The sequence below is a fragment of the Perna viridis genome, chromosome 3 (genome assembly GCF_037379345.1).
Source record: "Perna viridis isolate PV_CMFRI_1.1 ecotype Kerala chromosome 3, ASM3737934v1, whole genome shotgun sequence".
In the NCBI taxonomy this organism is placed as follows: Eukaryota; Metazoa; Mollusca; class Bivalvia; order Mytilida; family Mytilidae; genus Perna; species Perna viridis.
In genome coordinates this window covers 9,293,982-9,309,944 of record NC_142447.1, presented here as the reverse complement: position 1 = coordinate 9,309,944, position 15,963 = coordinate 9,293,982, and the positions used below count along the sequence as shown (strand labels likewise).

General features: G+C 32.1%; 1 protein-coding gene across 2 annotated transcripts in view; it reads left to right on the top strand.

The window, feature by feature from the left end:
• The first annotated feature begins 83 nt into the window (after positions 1 to 83).
• The window catches only part of LOC148620929 (WD repeat-containing protein 11-like), a 44,036-nt gene continuing 28,156 nt past the window's right edge, over positions 84 to 15,963 (top strand). The window contains exons 1-7 of one of the 2 annotated variants that reach the window (XM_088574826.1): positions 84 to 188; positions 5,212 to 5,281; positions 9,810 to 9,851; positions 10,848 to 11,001; positions 12,166 to 12,339; positions 13,496 to 13,597; positions 15,618 to 15,732. In XM_088574826.1, the coding sequence (XP_088430952.1) occupies positions 109 to 188; positions 5,212 to 5,281; positions 9,810 to 9,851; positions 10,848 to 11,001; positions 12,166 to 12,339; positions 13,496 to 13,597; positions 15,618 to 15,732 (737 nt within the window). In that variant the 5' untranslated portion in view covers positions 84 to 108. The remainder of the gene's footprint in view (positions 189 to 5,211; positions 5,282 to 9,809; positions 9,852 to 10,847; positions 11,002 to 12,165; positions 12,340 to 13,495; positions 13,598 to 15,617; positions 15,733 to 15,963) is intronic. The other variant, XM_088574827.1, reaches the window with a different exon arrangement.

Genomic DNA, 15,963 nt, shown 5'->3' with positions numbered 1-15,963 from the left:
TAACAATTCAATAAATAATTATTTTTATAGATTTTATGGGAAATAAAGTTACACGAATAAGTCTTGTAATCAAAATTTGATGTACCGAAATTGGCTAGACTATAGGAGATGAAAGGCAGAATAATGAAACTTTCTCCAAAAACAGTTACTGGGATTCTTCATGCACAAAATAAAGGGGCCTTCGATTGGTAATACATTAATAACTTCACTGTAGATAAATTTCTTCTTCCGTCAAATTGTCGTTTTTTATTACCAAAAAATTACATATAATATAAACACATTTACTGATTAAATTCTGCATTGGATATAGTAATGTTTTTGTCCATTAAATCAAAGTTTTTAATGTAGATTACTTTGAGTTACATTGTATATTGTAACTGTCATCAGAAATAAAAAGATCAGTTCAAATTAGCCATAGAAAAATTCTTGGAATGGGAGGATTTTATTATAAATTTTCTGAATTATCACCCCTTATTCTGTGTTAGCTCTTAACACCCCAACTCTTATCTGAGTTTATCTGTGCCCAGTCATTCATAACTCTATCGCTGGATAAATGTTTATCTAATGGTTTACAGAATGTACCGTAATTTCTCTATTTATTTGTCACTCAGAAGCACCTGTTTTTCATAAATTTGGGAAAAGTGATGAAAAATTAGAAAATTTTGGCAAACTTTTCTTTCAGGTCGATCTTTTCACGTAATGGATCACTATGTTCAGAAGCTGTTACACTCAATTATATGTATAAAGTGTGTCAATCTTATATGTTTGTATCATAAGTTGTTGACTTATTATACTTTGTAACATTTCAAACAATATCTTGTTATTTCCTATATGTATATGTGCCTTAGCCCTAACCAATCATGTGTACCATGTTAACATGTTTATGACCAACGATCACCTGTCGGGCCTAACTTTATTGCCAATTAAGAGTAATTTCCTGTCCATAATAAATTTTAATCCTTTTATTTGGTAATGAAGCTGGGTTAATTGGTAGAGTGTTTCCTGGGCTTTGAATAGCTTTACACAACACAGACATTCGTATATTGTGTTGTATCATCAGTGCTTAAAATAGTTTCAGATAGTATTTGGCTATGTGCAGGGAGTTAGTGAAGCTACCGGTACATTATGTTGAAATGGGATTAGGCTTATTTTTTTTTTATCTATTTTGTACCATCAAATCAAGAATCTTTTAGAAAATAATAAGTGGGACTTAGAAGGGCCTGTTTCATTAACATGAATGAATTGTTTTTTACCACAACTTTCATATGTTTCGCCCCTTTCCATCCCTCTGTAAACATATTAACCAACCGTTGCTTGAAATTATAAATAAATTGCTTAACAACCATCTGCATCAATAACTGTTAAGAAGACAATTGACATGTGAAGCCATACTTTTAGTTCAAAATGGGATAATGTGACAGTTGTATCAGCAGTGCACATGGCATATCAAGACGCTGTTTGTTTATTCAACACTTCAAAATTTATCACGTTGGTGATAGACATTTAAGTGACAGTTTTTCGTAACCACACTTAGACTTTTCAAAGCCACCCAAAGAGAAATCCTTGTTTCAAACCATACAACTTTTAAGATAATGAATATTAAAAACTTTCAATGCATATTTTATTTGAAAAAATTACGTTTACAAAATTATTGTACGTATAATTATTAGAATAGAAATAAGTCTCATACAAACCATAACATTGATCCTCTTCCTTCTTGCATTATTACAAAGAATAAACTTACATTTTGTACACCCTGCAGAAATTCTTAGTGAGGAAAAAATTAGGGAATTTAAAAATTCATAAATTTCCAAAATATGAAAAGTGACGAAAAATTAGGGCGACGAATGAATAGAGTCAATACTGTACATTGTACTAGAATAGACCCGTCCAGAATTGTTTCATGCTATAACTTCTGAGCAGGCTCAGTGAGTACTTTGGTAAGGTCATTGCAACTGTTGAACAAAGGGACATATAATACACAATAATATAACCATTTTCTGTTTTTCTCACCAGTTACAAAAACAGTCAATTAAAATTCTGGTTCACTAAAAATACTTATCTTCTTTGGTCAGAATGAAATACTTTAATTGTCCCCTTTCAGCAAATGCTGAAGGGGACTTAGGTTTGCACTCCGTCCGTCCCTCAGTCAGTCTGTCAGTCCGTCAGTCACACTTGGTTTTCCAAACTGTTTTTGTAATGTCTCATCCAATGTATTTCATATTTGGTATATAGTCTTATCATGACAAGTTACAAGATAAGTTCGAATGATGTTACGGTTGAAGGATTTTTACAGAAGTTATGGCCCTTGGACATAGAAAATTTCGTGAAATTTTATGTTTTTCGGACTTTTTTTGTAATGCCTCATCTAATTGATTTCATATTTCGTATATGGTCATATCATGACAAGTTACAAGTTAAGTTCGAATGGCATAATGGTTGAACGATTTTTACAGAAGTTCTGGCCCTTGGACATGGAAAATTTCATGAAATTTTATGTTTTTCAGACTTTTTTTGGTAATGCTTCATCCAATTGATTTCATATTTGGGATATAGTCTTATCATGACAAGTTACAAGTTAAGTTTGAATGACCTTATGGTTGAATGATTTTTACGGAAGTTATGGCCCTTGGACATAGAAAATTTCATGAAATTTTATGTTTTTCGGACTTTTTTTGTAATGCTTCATTCAATTGATTTCATGTTTGGAATATAGTCTTATCATGACAAGTTACAAGTTAAGTTCAAATGATTTTATGGTTGAATGATTTTTACAGAAGTTGTGTCCCTTGGACATAGAAAATTTCATAAAATTTTAGGTTTTCCAGACTTTTCTTTGTAATGCCTCATCCAGTTGATTTCATATTTGTTAGCTAGTCTTATCAAGACATGTTACAAATTAAATTTAAATATTATTGCAGCAGAATGGTTTATATGGAACTTATGGCCCTTTGATATAGAAAATTACATAAAATTTTATGTTCCATCATTTTGATGCAAATTGCTGCTGTCATTCTAGAGTTATTTGCCCTTTAATTCATAATAACGAAGTGTTTTTTCAACTTTCCAGGTGATAGAAAGAGAATGTTTTTATGCAGCTATCTGTAATGCAAAAATGTTATTATCTACTGTAAAATGAAGCTCAGGTTTGATTTTGATGGAATTGGCTTTTGCTGTTCAAGAGTTATTTTCTCTTGATTGTTAAAAAATAACACCATCCATTGTTAGTTCACACATATAAAAAAAATCTCATAAAGGCAATGAGTTCAAAGGCCGAAAGGGGACACTGTATTGCATCAGCAATACTGTCAGAATGCTTGTTGTTTATTGTTTTAATGGAATAAATACATGTATACATAACTGTCATGAGATGAAAAAAGTGTGTAAAATTATATAGTTAAAACAGCTAGTATAGAAATGTGTCTTTATACTTTCCAATATGACTGCAGTATTCCATTATAGGCAGTAGTCAGAAAATTAAACTGCCAATACAACCACTATTTACATGAAAAAAAAGAATTTCTCTCTGTTATGGAAAAACTCAAAATTGTAATGGGAAGAAATTGGATTAATTTTACATTAGATGGGGATATAACTCTTTGTAGGTTTAAACTGGTCTGGAGCTGGCATGTCAGTCAACAGCTAGTCTTTAGTTTGTACATTTGTGTAATTTATGGTCAGTTTCTTTGTTTTGATTGTAACAAGGGACTGGGAAGTTTTTGAACTGATTTTTAGGTTTGTTTAATTGTGTAATGTTTTTTCCACAATGGCTAGATTTTAAATGTGGAGGGTTGTGATCATGCCAAAGTACTTTCTCGCTGCCACATTTTTTGCGCCTGTCCCAAGTCAGGAATTTCTGTCCTCTACGTCTGGTTTCATTTTCACCTTTGGTTTATTTTTTATGTAACTTGAGTATATAGAGGCAACTCTTTGGCTGTACCTATGTGTAATGATGTTTTGGGGCCAGCTGCAGACTGTCCTGTAGTATAAAGGTTTCATTGTTGTTCATTGAAGACCAATGGGTGGCCTTGGGCTGATATTTTCATCCCGGTGGGGTTGTTTTCTCTTTGAAATATGCTGTTCTTGTTACATTAACTTAGGCGTAAAAAAAAGATTTTAATCTCACTGTAGTTATTGAATTTTCAGAATGGTGGAACAATTTTATTAACTTATATATGTACATAGTACTAAAATGCCAGAGTAAATTTAAATAGCCAAGTTCAGAATATGTTCTGAATTTAAAGAAAATAAGGGTGGCTTGTGTTTAATTTACATAGACCCTAATACTCCTACAACGTAAGAGGTTGGAATTCCGTTCCACCGTACCCCAACCTCTTACTTCCGAGCACCATATTGCATACTGCTCGTTCCAACGTTCTTTGAAATCGGCAGAATTATAATAAAATATTTACCATTTAAAACATTTTATACAGTTTCTTTATGATAACATGAGAGAAGGTGATTAAAGTGAAGAAAAAACAAATGACCTACCTGATTAGAAAATCCAGCATTGCTGGAGTCCTTTGTAAAAGCAGTTTAAATGAACTTCTTATTTGGTTTTTAGCTTTTTGAATGTGTAATTCCAGATGAGAGTATTATGGATTTTAAAATTTGCGAAACAAACATATTTAAATTAACCAATGAATTGCCTTTACCAACTTTAAGTTCATTTTGTAAAAAATATATTGTATTCCATAAAATTAGTGATCTAATTCAAAATGGCTGGTCACTTTGATAACTGTCTTCATTACAAATGTTTTCTAGGTATTTAACAAAAAATTTAGGATTTTTATCGATTGATTTTCGGTAGGTTAAACTTCTTTTATGTACCAGTAAGTAAATGACTTAAAATATTTTAAAACACATGTTTAGCTAATTCACATTTGCGGTGACTTTCAACATGTCAGATGCTAGAGGTTAGGATGGCACCAAGTCAGAAAATAGCTTGCCAGACAACCTCTAGCACTGCTGGAGTAAGGTCCTGAATGCATTTTATATGTTAAAAAAACTTTCATATATATCTGGTGCCCATCACATGATTTTATTTCCCTACTCCCCTGATGAAGACGAAGATTAACTTGGACCAAGCTCCTTCTAAACTAACTAGAGATATAGAGTTATGTTTCTTAGGAAGTGTTTCTGGTTTCACATATCTCATACTCAATTTCATTTAGAAATAACAATTGAATATAAATTTTATTTTTTCTATAGGGGATGGCAAGGCCTATTAGCCCAAGGCTGTCACAGATATGTTACCATAATTGATCCAAAGAATGTTCAGGTGATTTTTAAGTTTCTGTATATTTAGAAATTATTGTGCTGTTTTTGTTATTGCCAAAAAAATATGACTGACTTAAAGGAGACATAAAACGAATGTGGCATTTTCTAATTTTTTTAATTGCGAAATTATACAGAATTTATATGATAAAAATGCTCCTTGAAGTTGATTACATCTTTTGATTGAAGATAATTGATTCAAAATAGCCAACGACCCAAAAATAAATTTTTATTAGCCATATGGTCACATGATCCTGTTAAGTCACTGGTTCTTAATTTTTAACCAAAAAAAAAACAAATAAATATTTAGGATGGAAACAATTTAGATGATATATATTCACATTCTAGGCTTTTAAACTGTTCAGATTATGATCTACAGTAAAAATATTGATTTTCGCTATTTTTTTCTGCAAATTATCAGAAAAAACTCCTTGTGAGAGTACATACAAGAGTACATAGCAACAGGGAGTTGATACATGTGTTAAGTCCCTAGTACATAACCATGGAAGGATACTTCCAGCTTGTACAGTCAGGTGGTGGTTGTTGGAGAATTGAAAAATCCCAACTATTGAAAAACAAATATAAGATAAAAAAAGTCCCTGGTACAAGTATGGTTATATGATTTGTGTAAGTTTGATCTGCACCTATTTTTTCACTATTTTTTCATCGGTTTATGAAAGGTTACTCACATTTTTAATCTTTCCTGCTTAATATTTATTAGTTTTTTAACAACCAGTCAAAAAAAATTGTCTGTAACAGCTATGGTAAAAACTCACAATTTTCACCTAGCATACAATGTATATGTACCAGTATTTTGCAATTTTGTCAAGTTTGCAATGGTTTATTTCAAATTCCATAAAACAAAAGAAATGTATATTTCAATTGTAATCGAAGTCCCACGCCAGTTCAACACCAGGGGTCGCTGATTCCTGTAAAGATAAAAGGAGCTGCCCACGCTATCTCTAGATCATGAATAAGTCTGCCATGGTTTATTAGTACTTCTCAGTGTTAAAGAAAGTATGATACACAGAGTGTCAGTATTTTATTGCTCCTCTTCAACAGCCCAAAAATTGTGTGGAAAATAGTACTGTGCAGACTTATCATAGTGGATCTGTGCCTTACCAAAATTAATAGCTAGCAGAAAACAAAAAGAAATTTAGTCCTCTGCCTTCATAAACATAATACAAATGTAATTGCACTCACACACAGGTCAGTGGATCACCCTGCATCATACTTACTAGCTATTTTCAAAGATATACTCTTTTTTCGGACACATGTATCAAGTCTCAATGTACCAAAATGAAGCTTGATAACCGATGAAGTAGCACTTCCATATGTGGTAATTGGTTGTAAATTTTGTTTTCATTTATGCATATTAATTACTGTTAACATAATCATTTTTACAATGTTCTGATTTTGCTATTTTCGTGATGGACATAAAACTGTGAAAAATTGCACCCACGAAATTGGTTTTTAACTCTTTATAATAATAATCACTTTTTTGAAAGGGTGAAAACTGATACCCATGAATGTGTTCACTTCAGAGAATCCTTAAAAATTAGCAACCACAAAAATTAATATGTTCACAGTAGATCAGGTTGAAAACACAAATAAATCCTTCTAACTTTATTTGGCACTAACCTGGTGAGAAATATTTATCACCCTTGTACATAAATATACTAGGGTTTACTTTTATAAATATAAATATTAGTAAAAAGATAATTTTTGTGTCTTGTATCTTTTAAAATCACAATAATTTAAAAATTGCATTTTGGAAATTATAACACAACTAATGTAGGATATTTCTCAAATAGCGAAAATTAAAGTCACATTTGTGACTAAAATGACAAAACCCCAATAATTTATGCAATCATTTCTAAACTTACAGTATACTGTACCATTGACTTATATGATAATAGAATAAATTATACATGTACATGTACATGTAGATCTACCATTATTTTTTGAAACTGAAGCTTTTTATGGGGTTTGTAAATCAGAGGACCTATCTATTTTACTAGGATCTGGAAACACTGCTTTACAACACAAAATCTTCTATTGACTTCTAGTTCACAATAACTAAAAAAATGCTTCCACTAATTTTCATGAAACCTTGGTTAATTGCTTTTATATACTGTTTTACCAGTGTTTTAATTGATATGTGCTTTCTTTTAAATTTGATATATTTTGATTTTGCTTTTGAGTTATTTGACTTATTTCCTGAATTTGCTTTTGCTGAGGTATGGAAATTTAATCATAAAATTGGCATCAGGGGGCCCATAAAAAATCTTTGATAAACACATTTTTATGCATGTATTTATTTACACACAAAAAAAACCTATTTTCATAAATTTTGTAATTGATGGCCAGGCCCCCATTGTATCCCCTTATGCATTTAATAGCACTCTCAATCACTAAAAGTTTGTTTGTTTGTTTGTTGGGGTTTAACGTCCATGCAGCAATATTTCAGCTATATTCAGACGATGAACATGAAATGGATGATAAAATGAACGTGAAATGAAAAAAAAAAAGGACGGGACACAAGGACAATAGGGTCGACAAATTTTGACTGCCACTAGAAAAAGGGGGGATGGGTAAGGTCAGGCAATTTAGCCTCCTGTGGCTGAGCGCAAAGGTTCCTACTCCTATCGAATACCACAGCAGGGTTCTTTAACGTGCGAGGAACATGGCATCTTTCCGAACACGGTGCACGGTATACCACTATGGTTTGCGGTCAGGTTTTCCGTATTATAGCCTGACAACCCCAGCATGTAACACGCCAGGGGTACCCCATTCCACCACCTGGGGCACACATCCCAGTTGCTCTGTTGGCAGAGTGCCTAGCCCCCGGCTAGGTTTCTGAGCACTATTTAGTTGCCTTTTACGACAAGCTCAGCGCTGCTGCTGGCCTATTCTTTTAACACCCAGAACTGCACGGGGTACTAAAAGTTGATCATAACTGTTCATTTTAAAGTATTTTGAGTTAAACAAGCTCAAAGTGGGTGGGAGTATTATGCAATGATGGAAACTTTAATGATATGGACCAGTAAGGTTACCAGTCAATGCATGACCAATTTTATATGATGTGTATAGCATTTCCTTCCTAGGAGCTATATGACATTTGGAATCAGGAATAACTATAATTCCCAGATCTACTTTCTCAAAAGTACCAACTCTCATGCAATTCATATGAGACACACATTTTGAAGCTGACTTTGCAGCATTTTCCTTGATTTATTGTTATTTGCCTTTGATCTTTTGAACTTTTGTCATATCTCATGCAATTGAGTTTTGAAAGCTTGTCAGCCCTGCTTTCTCAAGTAATTGTGATAAAGCATTTTTAATACTCAGTGGGATTTTAATTTCTCATGCAACAAAAAGCATTGTACTGAAGAAAATATCCAATTTTTTTTTCTTCAAGGGGAATAACTCTTGTACAAGGCTTTTTACCTTCACTTACTGTTTTATTATATACATTATATTTATTCAATAGTACTAAATTTTCAGAAAAAAAAGTTGTGTAATAAAAAATGAATGCAGTTTGTTTGCAAACATTTGAAGAGGTTCTGGTAGAAATATTTCAGCAATTTTGCAGACTCTGCTATTTAATATACCTTCTTTATTTAACAAACAAAAGCTATTCTTCACTTATATAACTTATACATTGGTTAATAATCATTAAGAATATTTTCAATGTCTCGAGCAATGTGTAGAAGTACCACACACAATGGAACTGATGTTAGTACTCTTGTTTTCAAAACAAAGTTTTGAGAACTATAATACTTTTGATCAAAATATTATTCACTTACTGTACTTGTTTTGAATTAAACTGAAGATTGTACTTTTTGAAAGGGTGCTTGATCATAGAAAATAAAAGTCCTACGATGTGCATAATTTTATTAAGTATTCTTATTAAGAACAGATACAAATATAGAAGGAATTCTGTGTTCTCATGTAATTGGCATTCAATTCCAGTTATGTAATTAGCATTGAGTCAGTGGGCATTGGAAATGTTGTTAACATTCACACAGATTTTAAATTCGCATCAACACACATTTGTATTAATTTTGTGTTTACACACCAAACGTTAAATTTGCATTAGATTGCTTTGAATAATTTGTTGTCGCTGAAAGTGTCTGTTCACAAGGCATTATTGAAAATGTATCCAGAAGTGAATTCAATAATGTTCATTATTTTAATTCACATTAATTTGCATTGGAAATTCAATAAATTCAATTTACATTTGAACATGTAAATAAAATAGCATTCACATTGAATGCAAATTAAATGTGGAATATTTGACTATGTGGACATGCCATTAAAAAAATTGCTTGTTTTTTTTTAATTCTAGAGGAGGAAGCAGATGGTGGTTGCTCAGTTTGCAGGTTACATATATGTTAGGATTCCTGTATGATATAGCCAAGATTTGCCCTCTTATTTATGGGTTGCTTTTTATGATGAAAATGAGCTATAGTATTTTTTTCAAATTTGATTAATTTCAATTTATTATTTTTAATCAATTTTAATTACAGGTGATACAAGTATTAGTTAAACACAAGGGTAATGTAGTCAAGGTATGTAAAAGTAGAAGTTGTATTGTTACATACATGTTTTTATTGTAAATATTGCAGTGAGGGAATTTACAATTTGAAGTCTGACTTCGTTTGTTTCTTTTTACACATGAAGTGGCTAGGTATTATGTGATACCCTCCAAAAAGTTTTCATGTCTGTCCTTCCATCCATTCTTCCATCTGTCTTTCCATGGTTCCTTCCGTCCGTCTGTCGGTCCCCCAACAGTTTCAAGATGATAGCTTGAATAGATAGATGATAGTTTCAAGAGAACAGAACAACAAATTATTTTGTAACTTTGCTTAGGTGTTTGGTACCATAAAACACCATTTTGAAAATTTTGCCATCTTGCCATCCCTCTTTTTTCACCATTACATGGCGGGATATTACATTGTGTTCCATGAACACTCTTTTTTTTTTATTTCCATACATAAAACAGAGGTGTTTACTTCTTGGATTCTCTGTAGTTTGCATGGGTTTCCTCAACAAATATTGTTTTACTGATCATGAAAAAAAAACCTTGAGTTAAGATTTTAACTATTTTCATGAAGTCTCTTGAAATAAAAGTATGCCAAACATCAGTGAAAACAACTTGATAGAGGTAATTCTTCCTGAAAATGAATTTATCTATATAAACTTAATACCCCAAGTTCATGAAGCCAAAATTATCAGCTATATGAAATATTGGTTTAAAAAGGAGCCTGTTAAAATCTTGAATGAAAGCTGTCTAAACCTATTGCCTGGTTCAGTTTAGGTTGTATTTGGTGTAGACAGGTTTGAAATGCAAAGAACTAAAGTACATATGTAAAGGGACTTGTCTTATTTAGACAGATGTCCAATTTAGACAGGTATCCAGTTTAGACATATGTCCAGTATAGACAGGTGTCCAATTTATACAAATGTCCATTTTAGACAGGTTTCACTGTATTACATAAGTTCCAATTCACTGATTGCTCTGGAAGGCCAAACACTACACGGAATTTCTGTGTTTATGAATGTAGGTGAAATGGTCCCACGAGAATTACCATCATGATATTGGTAGCCCATACACATTACGACTGGCTTCTGGTGATACAAATGGTGTTATTATTGTGTGGGATGTTAAGGCTGGTGAACCAAAAACTGAATTCAGTGATGGAAACAAACCTATTCAAGGTTAGTGGAAACAAACCTATTCACAGTGAGTGGATACAAACCTATTCACAGTGAGTAGATACAAACCTGTTCACGGTGAGTGGATACAAACCTATTCACGGTGAGTCGATACAAACCTATTCACGGTGAGTAGATACAATCCTGTTCACGGTGAGTGGATACAAACCTATTCATGGTGAGTGGAAACAAACTTATTCACAGTGAGTGGATACAAACCTATTCACAGTGAGTGGAAACAAACCTATTCACGGTGAGTGATTACAAACTTATTCACGTTGAGTGGAAACAAACCTATTCACAGTGAGTGGATACAAACATATTCACGGTGAGTGGATACAAACCTATTCATGGTGTGTGGATACAAACCTATTCACAGTAAGTGGATACAAACCTATTCATGGTGAGTGGATACAAACCTGTTCACCATCAATAAAAACAAACCTATTCACGGTGAATAGATACAAACTTATTCACAGTGTGTGGATACAAACCTTTTCACGGTGAGTGGATACAAACCTTTTCACGGTGAGTGGATACAAACCTTTTCACGGTGAGTAGATACAAGCCTATTGACAATGAGTAGATACAAACCTGTTCACAGTGAGTGGAAACAAACCTATTCACAGTGAGTGGATACAATCCTGTTCACCATGAATAGTAACAAACCTATTCATGGTGAATGGATACAAACCTATTCACAGTGAGTGGATACAAACCTATTCATGGTGAGTGGATACAAACCTGTTCATGGTGAATGGAAACAAACCTTTTCACGGTGAGTGGATTCAAACTTATTTTAAGTGTATGAAAACAAATTGGGGATATACTGTTTTACCTTTGTCTTTTTATCCACCTTAGACAAATATTTTGGACTCTTTTTGTTTTTTCTCTTTCAGTAATAACAATTTGCAGGCACTTTATATTAGGTATGCCAATTCAGTGAGTTGAATACTGCACTACCGATTTTAGATCCGTAGAAAGTCATCCTATTAAAGGTTTTCTGCAAAGGTCTTATTTTGGAAGAGCAAGGGCGTACACCTAGTGAGAAAAGGATTAAAGATATCTCGTTTATCATATTACCATAAATGAAAGTGTACCATGACTTGTTTTACATTGGCTATTAAAATTTAATCGTTCTTCTATTGCATTTCTCTTTTTTTTCAGACTTACAATGGTTGTCCAACCAAGATGCATCACATGACCTTCTGGTAGCCCTTCATCCACCATATTCTATGATATTGTGGAATGCTGATACAGGGACTAAGTTATGGAAGAAATCTTACACAGAAACACTGCTATCATTTTCATTTGATCCATTCAACTTGAGAAATGTAGCATGTAAGGCCTTTCTACAGAGTATCATGTCTAAACGTACCTCATACTAAATTGTCTAAATCAGGCATCTTCAGAAGTCCCTTCATATCAATTTCAATGCATTTTAAATCTCTGAGGACCGAAAATCTTCCTAAACCAGTAATTCCATCAGTTGTAATATTAGTACTTGAACTTGTTTAGTATGCACTTGCCAAAAACACAGTGTTGTTTTAATTTTTGATGATAACAAAGCAAATACTGGTACATGTACCAGAGAGATGGTGATAGTGAAAGATCAAGTTACATTTTAAAATAGATCCTCTCGTGTTTGATTGATTAAAATATGCTTTTATTGTTGTTTTGACTACACAGACCATATTACAGCAACATTCCCTTAACAATACAGATCTGATGTAATATGCATCTTTATCGGTAATCTGTACTTTTTTCCTTTGATCTTGTTGACAGATATTTTTTACCTCTCATACATGGCCAGATATTCAAAAATATCTGTCAAAACATTGGGACTAAATGTGATGTAATTAGTCCTTCTTTAGAGTTTCGAACTAAAATGACATAACGCACCAACAGTTTGTCAGATTTTAATATGGAACATCTCAACTTGCGCTCGCTTGCTTGCCAGATTTTAATATGGAACATCTCAACTTACGCTCGCTTGCTTGCCAGATTTTAATATGGAACATCTCAAATTGCGCTGCTTGCTTGCCAGGTTGTCCACATGATATTGTTGATATCAAAGTCAAAAGTAGCCATTATTCTATATTTGTTCACATGGATTTACGATTTCATCCATCAAATTATTTATTTTAAATATCTGATTGAGGTTGTAAAATTGATATTTAAGGAGATAAGGGTGGACAAAGAAACTATTTTCCGTCACTACTGTAAACATTTAATGTTCACAGTGTACTGATTTTCATTATTTTCAAGATGGACAGATGTGCATGAAAAAAAAATACCTGCAAAATAGATTTTAATCAGTTTGAAACACCCACCAATGTGTTGACAGAATCTATGAAAATGAAGAACCATGAACAGTAATTGGTTTGTAGTATTCTGGAACTTTCTCTTTGTCAAATGACCAAGTCTATTTGATCTGTAGTACAACTGTTAAGATTTTTCATTATTCAAGTTTACTAATCACGACCTTCTGTTCTAGTTTTAGGACAAGATTGTATCATTTTTATTGAAGACTTCTCAATTACAAAGACACCATCAGATAACGGAAAGAAATTTTATATTTGTAGTCCTTCAAGCCAAGGTAAAGAAAATGATATTTTAGATATTTTACAATAATCTATAGTATAAAAAGGTCTAGTTTTATATAAAGTACATGGGCAAGGACTATGTACATAATGTCATGGTTTTGGGACAAGGAATGTTTGAAGATACAGTTATGAAGTTTTAAAAGAGATAATGAACAATTATACCAAGATTAATATTGAAGTTTATTATACCTTTGTAAACTTTTCTATTTATTACTTGTATGTCAAATATGGATAAAAATTTGATTTGCTTTTAGAAAAAAACCTGCAGCTTATTTACATATATATAAAAAAATCAGGAACAATTAAATCATGCAATTTTTTCTTCTTCATTCCTTTCCTGTACTAATAACTATTCTACCACTCAAAGACTGGTTAGTAACTTGGTATCAACAATGCAAGTCACATCTTGGCACTGTTATCTTGACTCTTAATGAATTGATTGACTTCAAATTTAGTATGTGATATATAGATGGGGCATATGCTGCAAGCAATTTTCATTGCTTTCGGATGTTGGATCCCTGCATGAGTGGTGGTCAACCCAGCACAACAATGTATGCAACTTCATCTTTATGACTTCTCACAACTTCTTTAAAATCTAAATGAACAAAATAGGAATAGGAGAAACAATCAAAAATTACATCTGTCGAAGTCTGTTAAATGCTGGGGATTTTTTTTGTTTACTCAAATGTTACTTTGAGTAGTATGTAACATTGTACTTGAATTGCAGTCAACGTCCTGTATTAGAGATATAAATTGCATCATACAAGGCAAAAAGTTGTTATCACATACTCTAGAAACTTTAGATTAATTATTATTCTCACAGAGAAAATAATGCAAGTATGTGAAATAAAGAAAATGCATGAAAAATATACTTCATATACTTTTACAATACTGTTTTTTATTTGCAATCTTACTCTACCACAGGATCAAAAAATTTATAAGATTTATGAAATATATGTGGAAATATTAGAAAAAATTACTTGTAATAAACTTAAATATTTGAAAGAAGGTTGTAAATTTAATCTGCAATTAGTTAACAATTTAAAAATGGTTTGTAATAGGTGCAACATACATTTCATTAAAGTTGGAGACTATGTATTATATATCATATTGTTATTATCAGTAATTGTACTTGTACTGGTTAACAAATAAGTTGTTTTCTCTAGCATGATTTCTTTTGAAGTTGATATTAAACAAAAAGACATAACCTTTTCAAAAAGAAATATAGAATCTACAATGATAACGAGTTGATTATGGAATTTCTCACATCAAATGAAATAAATTTTATAGTTTTGATCGCGAGGCTTGCAGTGCTATTCAAACTATAAAATTTATTTCACGAGAATAGTTTTATTTGTGACTTGTGAGGTTGTTGTATGTGACATGTGAGATTGTTTTATTTGTGACTTGTGAGGTTGCTGTATGTGACATGTGAGATAGTTTTATTTGTGATTTATGAGGTTGTTGTATGTGACTTGTGAGATTGTTTTATTTGTGACTTATAAGATTGCTGTATGTGACTTGTGAGATTGTTTCATTTGTGACATGTGAGATAGTTTTATTTGTGACTTGTGAGGTTGCTGTATGTGACATGTGAGCTAGTTTTATTTGTGACTTATAAGATTGCTGTATGTGACTGTTGAGATTTATGTGTGACATGTGAGATTGTGTATTTGTAACTTGTGAGATTGTCGTTAGTGTGATGTGTGAGATTTTTGTACTTGTGCTTGATGAGATTGTTTCATGTGTGACAGGTGGAATTTTTGGATTTGTTACTACATGTAGTGATATTGTTGTATGTTTGACTGATGAGATCAGTTGATTGGGTACATGTAGCAAATGTCAATTGATATATGTGATAAATGAAAAATATGAACAGAATTTCAGAAACAAAGACATTTTCACACACACATTCATAAAACATTCACATGTATACACGTGTACATGCATTTTCATTGATTTATGCAGTTGTACTGTTGTTTGAGTTTATTCTTAACAATGATTTATTTTCAGCATCTTCACTTAAGTCAGACATTACTAATGGTAGCTTGGAAAGAAAATCATCCTCTTCAAAGAATTTAGCTCAGAAGATGAGTTCTATACTGGTTGGAGAACCATCATCTAAAAGGTTAGGTTTTATCTAATTAATGAGTTCTTGAAAAGTGTTGGTATAGTTTGTTTGTACAAATAAAATAAGTTTTCTGTATTCATGGTAAACTTTTTCATCAACATGCTCAAACCATATTTTGGAGAATTTTTTTTATAGATATAACTGGCCTGTGGAATATTTAAAGTCCTACTAACATTGTTACTACTGATTTATTTTGTAGATTATGTTTGGACTGAAAAGAATTCATTA